The sequence below is a fragment of the Salvelinus fontinalis genome, unplaced genomic scaffold (genome assembly GCF_029448725.1).
Source record: "Salvelinus fontinalis isolate EN_2023a unplaced genomic scaffold, ASM2944872v1 scaffold_0429, whole genome shotgun sequence".
In the NCBI taxonomy this organism is placed as follows: domain Eukaryota; kingdom Metazoa; phylum Chordata; class Actinopteri; order Salmoniformes; family Salmonidae; genus Salvelinus; species Salvelinus fontinalis.
Window position 1 is genome coordinate 157257 of NW_026600638.1, and position 7031 is coordinate 164287.

The 7031-nt window shown below is 47.0% G+C and overlaps 1 protein-coding gene across 1 annotated transcript in view; it reads left to right on the forward strand.

Moving 5' to 3' along the window:
• The window catches only part of LOC129846020 (golgin subfamily A member 6-like protein 6), a 51306-nt gene extending 44394 nt beyond the window's left edge, over positions 1 to 6912 (forward strand). The window contains exons 6-13 of the mRNA XM_055914026.1: positions 1640 to 1810; positions 3062 to 3250; positions 3692 to 3814; positions 4180 to 4293; positions 4665 to 4962; positions 5150 to 5265; positions 5553 to 5670; positions 6661 to 6912. Of these exons, the coding sequence (XP_055770001.1) occupies positions 1640 to 1810; positions 3062 to 3250; positions 3692 to 3814; positions 4180 to 4293; positions 4665 to 4962; positions 5150 to 5265; positions 5553 to 5670; positions 6661 to 6821 (1290 nt within the window). The 3' untranslated portion in view covers positions 6822 to 6912. The remainder of the gene's footprint in view (positions 1 to 1639; positions 1811 to 3061; positions 3251 to 3691; positions 3815 to 4179; positions 4294 to 4664; positions 4963 to 5149; positions 5266 to 5552; positions 5671 to 6660) is intronic.
• The last annotated feature ends 119 nt before the right edge of the window (positions 6913 to 7031 follow it).

A 7031-nucleotide genomic window follows, 5' to 3' on the forward strand; every position in this document is an offset into this window, starting at 1 on the left:
TCGATCCATCTTAGGTCAACCCATCCCAGGTCGATCCATCTTAGGTCGATCCATCTTAGGTCGATCCATCCCAGGTCGATCCATCTTAGGTCGATCCATCCCATGTCGATCCATCCCAGGTCGATCCATCCCAGGTCGATCCATCCCAGGTCGATGTACAGTAGACAAAAGGACAGTTGGGCTCTTATAAATCTCCTTTGGAGGATAAGGTGGCATGCTTTATTAATATTATTACCTGATAACATGTAACACAATTTATCATTTTCATCTAGACCTAGGTCAACCCATCCCAGGTCGATCCATCCCAGGTCGATCCATCTTAGGTCAACCCATCCCAGGTCGATCCATCTTAGGTCGATCCATCCCAGGTCGATCCATCTTAGGTCGATCCATCCCAGGTCGATCCATCTTAGGTCGATCCATCCCAGGTCGATCCATCCCAGGTCGATCCATCCCAGGTCGATCCATCCCAGGTCGATCCATCCCAGGTCGATCCATCCCAGGTCGATCCATCTTAGGTCGATCCATCCCAGGTCAATCCATCCCAGGTCGATCCATCTTAGGTCGATCCATCTTAGGTCGATCCATCCCAGGTCGATCCGTCCCAGGTCGATCCGTCCCAGGTCGATCCGTCCCAGGTCGATCCATCTTAGGTCGATCCGTCCCAGGTCGATCCGTCCCAGGTCGATCCATCTTAGGTCGATCCATCTTAGGTCGATCCATCCCAGGTCAATCCATCTTAGGGCGATCCATCCCAGGTCGATCCATCTTAGGTCGATCCATCTTAGGTCGATCCATCTTAGGTCAACCCATCCCAGGTCGATCCATCTTAGGTCGATCCATCTTAGGTCGATCCATCTTAGGTCAACCCATCCCAGGTCAATCCATCTTAGGCCGATCCATCTTAGGTCGATCCATCCCATGTCGATCCATCCCAGGTCGATCCATCTTAGGTCGATCCATCTTAGGTCGATCCATCTTAGGTCGATCCATCCCAGGTCGATCTTGTAGCCAAGGCCTACACTGTTACATAGAGAATAGGTCTTTAGTTATGTTTGTGGTTCAGGTTGCTTTGCCCATCAAGTGTGTATGTATAGTGTGTCTGTCTTTTAATACTTAGTTGTACCTGATCCAGTATCTTCAAGGTGTTTGGAAAATTCTCCAAATTGTGTGTGAATGAGTATATATTTTTGTGTTTGAGTGTTGTTGTGTCTACTGTGTGTGTGTGTGTGTGTGTGTGTGTGTGTGTGTGTGTGTGTGTGTGTGTGTGTGTGTGTGTGTGTGTGTGTGTGTGTGTGTGTGGTGTGTGTGAGTGAGTATATATTTTTTTGTGTTTGAGTGTTGTTGTGTCTACTGTGTGTGTGTGTGAGTGAGTATATATTTTTTTGTGTTTGAGTGTTGTGTCTACTGTGTGTGTGTGTGTGAGTGAGTATATATTTTTTTGTGTTTGAGTGTTGTGTCTACTGTGTGTGTGTGTGTGTGTGAGTGAGTATATATTTTTTTGTGTTTGAGTGTTGTTGTGTCTACTGTGTGTGTGTGTGAGTGAGTATATATTTTTTTGTGTTTGAGTGTTGTTGTGTCTACTGTGTGTGTGCGCCGATGTGCATCTGACCCGTGACCACGTCTTTCCCTCTACCAGTCACGAGAGCTGGAGGCCCAGAGGCAGCGTGGTGCGGACATGGACGCCATGCTGGTGGAGCGAAACAGGAAGCTGTCAGAGAAGGAGGCCTACATAGTCCACCTGCAGACGGGCATGGCCACCGGAGAGCAGACGGCCACGCCTCCAGCCCAACCCGACACGGAGCACAGGGTAAATACAAATTCCAGAAGCTTTATTGTCCTTGAAATATACATCACATGGACAAATTGGCACGACCCAACAATAATGCTTCTGCTATTGGGACTCTACGGATTTCAGAGAGATGTTGGGACTCCAGTAACAGTAGTCACTAGCCCTGGTCCTGGAGATACATGGGGTGTGCAGCTTTTTGTTCCAGACCAGCACAGTCATATTATCCATGACCTCATGCACACAATCTAATACGAGGTTTCCCACCACACAATCTAATACGAGGTTTCCCACCACACAATCTAATACGAGGTTTCCCGCCACACAATCTAATATGAGGTTTCCCACCACACAATCTAATAGGAGGTTTCCCATTCCCACCACACAATCTAATACGAGGTTTCCCACCACACAATCTAATACGAGGTTTCCCACCACACAATCTAATACGAGGTTTCCCACCACACAATCTAATACGAGGTTTCCCATTCCCACCACACAATCTAATACGAGGTTTCCCACCACACAATCTAATACGAGGTTTCCCGCCACACAATCTAATACGAGGTTTCCCACCACACAATCTAATACGAGGTTTCCCACCACACAATCTAATACGAGGTTTCCCGCCACACAATCTAATACGAGGTTTCCCACCACACAATCTAATACGAGGTTTCCCACCACACAATCTAATACGAGGTTTCCCGCCACACAATCTAATACGAGGTTTCCCGCCACACAATCTAATACGAGGTTTCCCACCACACAATCTAATACGAGGTTTCCCACCACACAATCTAATACGAGGTTTCCCACCACACAATCTAATACGAGGTTTCCCACCACACAATCTAATACATTTACATTACATTTAACATTTACATTTAAGTCATTTAGCAGACGCTCTTATCCAGAGCGACTTACAAATTGGAAAGTTCATACATATTCATCCTGGTCCCCCCATGGGAATTGAACCCTGGTCCCCCGTGGGAATTGAACCCACAACCCTGGCGTTGCAAGCGCCATGCTCTACCAACTGAGCCACACGGGACCTAACGAGGTTTCCCACCACACAATCTAATACGAGGTTTCCCACCACACAATCTAATACGAGGTTTCCCACCACACAATCTAATACGAGGTTTCCCACCACACAATCTAATACGAGGTTTCCCACCACACAATCTAATACGAGGTTTCCCACGACACAATCTAATACGAGGTTTCCCACCACACAATCTAATACGAGGTTTTTGGGTGGTTTTCCAGGCGTTGCCGGAGGAGAGCGGAGCGGGCTCCCTGGCGGAGCTGCAGCTGCTGGTCCTAAATCTGACCAGGAAGGTGGGCGAGGGTGATGAACGTTACAGCCTGCTGCAGGAGCAGACTGAGAGCCTCAAGGAGCTCCTAGTCACAGAAAAGGCCGCCTTCGAGGATAAGGAGAACATGTACAAGCAAAACGTAGGTTATGGTGAAAAATCACAGATTTTGCAGATGTGTTTTTTTTAAAAACGTGATTTATCAGCAAATCTGCTTATGACTTTAGATTATAAGAGATATGTACTATTTTTTAATCATCACATTATTTATCTTCACGTTTATTAATGACATAAAACAAAAACAAAAAATCCAGTTACAACTCAACTCCTCCCCCTGTCCCTGTAAAATCAGCTTTTTCATGTTTTCTGTGTCATTGCCAATCACATCACTGTTCACCTCATCAGCTGAAGAAATTGCAAACGCTCTATTTCCCTGTCAGACCAGCCGTGACCCGCCGTGTATTCAAGCTTCCCTGTCAGACTAGCCGTGACCAGCCTGGATTCAAGCTTCCCTGTCAGACCAGCCGTGACCAGCCGTGTATTCAAGCTTCACAAATGTCTTCTGAATGAACTGTCGTTTCAGATCCAGACGTTTAAAGACATCATTCTGCAGAAAGACAACAAGCTAATGGAGGTCAACCAGATGCATGAGCAGGAGCTCTTCAAGTTGGCCGCCAAGTCTGACGCCAGCGCTGATCTGGAACAGGTAAACTAGACTAGAGGATTTACCGCTGTTACTTTTGTTTTACCATTAAAAATGACCAGTAAAATCTACTATGAACCCACTTTAAATTGTCCTTATTCCGTGAAGTTACTCTATTCATTCTGAACTCTGTAACCCGGCTGCATGCTAGCTGTAGATACACTATAGATTATTCTATCTTAAGTCATTGGAAGGAACATTCTGTTTCAAAACAGTTATACATCCAGCGAATTGTACCAAAAGTTAAACATTTCCAGTTACAACATGCAATGTCCTATTGTGACCACAAGATCAAGTTGTGATATACAGTATCACTGCTGTGCACCGTGGGTAGTGTAGTTGCTGACATGGCTGTCTGTCCTCCCCAGCTCCTGAAGGCTCTGAAACAGAAACTACATGAGAAGGAGGAGGTGCTGCAGGGTAAAAACCAGGTGATTGATGTCTTCCAGGGGGAGGTTGACTCCAGAGACCAGCAGATCAAGGTGAGGGGTTATTTAAATAGGTCAAACTTGATTTAAGGTGAACTATCCCCTTAAGGGGTCCTCTTTGTGTCTCAGGTAGAGCATGGCGCTTGCCCCGCCTGGATCAGGAGGTTTGTTTCTCTTCTAAATGTGTTTTTTGCGAATCGCATCTCTCCGGACACCCTCGGAGAGTGGCGTGACGGCCAGGGTCTGCCACTATCAACGGTGACCCTGGAGTAATTAACTTCAGATGAGGGAGACCAATCCCCTTATGATGTAATCTCTCTCGCGACAACCCTAGAACAGTGATCACCAATTGTTCCTCCTTCCCTCATCCTTACCTCTCTCTCCCCTCCTCCTGCTCTCCCCTCAACCTTCCTTTTCTCTCCCAGGACCTTGTGGAGCGGGCGCGGCGGCTGCAGGTGGAGCGCGAAAGCCTCGGGTCCAAGATGGAGGCTGAGAAGCACGTGATGCGGGCTCAGCTGCGGGACCTCTTGGAGAAGCATCAGGGCGAGCTGCGCCGTGCCGGCGAGTGCCACGAGGCCCAGCTGGCCAAGCGGGAGCAGGCACTTCGCGGGCAGCTACAGGAGGAGCTGGGAAGGACCCCTGTCGCCGAGCTTCAGACCCAAACGCAAGCAGGGAGCGGCGGGGATTCTCCAGCCACGGCCCAGAGGATGAACGAGCTGGAAGGTAGGTAGTCGGTACAGATGTGGACAGATACACACATTCTACAGACCATAGGATGCTTATATAATGTTGATGGGCTTCCTGGGATGTTAAGCTCTTCTTCAGGTCTTGTGAAGATCTCATGATCTGCTTTTCTCCTGTCACTCTCTTTTCTCTCTCTGTCTCCCCCCTTCTTTCTCGTCTCTCGCAGCACAAGCCAAGCTGAAATCTGAGGAGGCCAGTAAATCGGAAGCCAAGTTCCTAAAGATAAAAGCCTGGTCAAAGTCTCGTATTCGACAGCTAGAGGACGAGCTGAGGAAAAGCCAGGTAAGAGATTCAGTTATATCTAGCAAACTAATTGTAACATTTTAAATAGGCGGGATGAGTAAATTTATAATCAGCAGCGTGATGATCAATATTGTAACTTTCCTGTAACAATGGTCTGTTTAATTCAGAGCTCCAATCTATTTAGACTTCTATGATTAGAATGCTCAGAGGGCTCGTGTCTTTGGGAGAGGGAAAATGTTGCCCTGTCGTACACGTTTAGTCTCATTCAAGAACCAGACATGTTGCGCTGAGCTTTCCTTGACCTGTGAACTTTGACACTCCTCCAGTCTGGCAGAGTGGGCCCTGACGTGACGTCCCTGCGCAGCCGCATCACGGATCTGGAGGAGGAGCGGGAGGAGACGCTGTGGAAGCTGGAGCAGTACGACGAGATCAAGGCCAAGAACGGTGAGGAGAGTCTTCAACTATCATCAATCACCTGACTACACTTATCTGGACCATGGTGTAATGAACTTAACGTGCTAGCTAGTTTTGTAAGTGTTATCTTATTGTGGACTTCTCCTTGGTGTTATCATTTATAACTCTTTAAAAAAATATGTGTTTTAATTGGGTATTTAGCAAACACCCCACCCTCTCTTTTGTCTAGCGTTTTTGGAGAATTTAGCAACGCTAGGAAAAAAAGCATTTCCTTAAATTCAAAGTGAACTATCTCTTTAACAAAAGGGTTTTCTACTGCAGATGTTCTCTGTACTGAAACTAATCTCTGTGTAGTCTGGTGAGGATTTACAAGAGGTTTGAAGACCCATCTAAATGAGCAACGGCTCCCCATGTTTACAAGTGTTATTATGTTATTTTGGTCGCTTGTTCTGTTTGATCTTTGTCAATGTACCTTCAGTGTGTTATTCAGAATCTGTTTACATTGTGTTCTGTCTCTAACATGTCCTCTGTCCTCCTGTAGATGTACTGGAGGAGGTTAACATGTCATGTGTCCTCCTGTAGATGTACTGGAGGAGGTTAACATGTCATATGTCCTCCTGTAGATGTGCTGGAGGAGGTTAACATGTCATGTGTCCTCCTGTAGATGTGCTGGAGGTGTTAACATGTCCTCTGTCCTCCTGTAGATGTTAACATGTCCTCTGTCCTCCTGTAGATGTACTGGAGGAGGTTAACATGTCATGTATCCTCCTGTAGATGTACTGGAGGAGGTTAACATGTCATGTGTCCTCCTGTAGATGTACTGGAGGAGGTTAACATGTCATATGTCCTCCTGTAGATGTGCTGGAGGAGGTTAACATGTCATGTGTCCTCCTGTAGATGTGCTGGAGGTGGTTAACATGTCCTCTGTCCTCCTGTAGATGTGCTGGAGGTGGTTAACATGTCCTCTGTCCTCATGTAGATGTGCTGGAGGTGGTTAACATGTCCTCTGTCCTCCTGTAGATGTACTGGAGGCCAAGCTGGTGGTGTACGAGGAGCAGCAGAGGAAGATGGCCTCCGACCTGGAGCAGGTCACCAAGAGAGCCGCCTCTCAGGTCAGAGTTCAAACCCCACCAGACGGTACCCCCAACATGCATTGCAATGTGGGCGGCAGGGTAGCCTAGTGGTTAGAGCGTTGGACTAGTAACCGAAAGGTTGCAAGTTCAAATCCCCGAGCTGACAAGGTACAAATCTGTTGTTCTGCCCCTGAACAAGGCAGTTAACCCACTGTTCCTAGGCCGTCATTGAAAATAAGAATTTATTCTTAATTGACTTGCCTAGTTAAATAAAGGTAAAATAAAAAATGAGGAAGTACCACCTACATTCCGGCATGC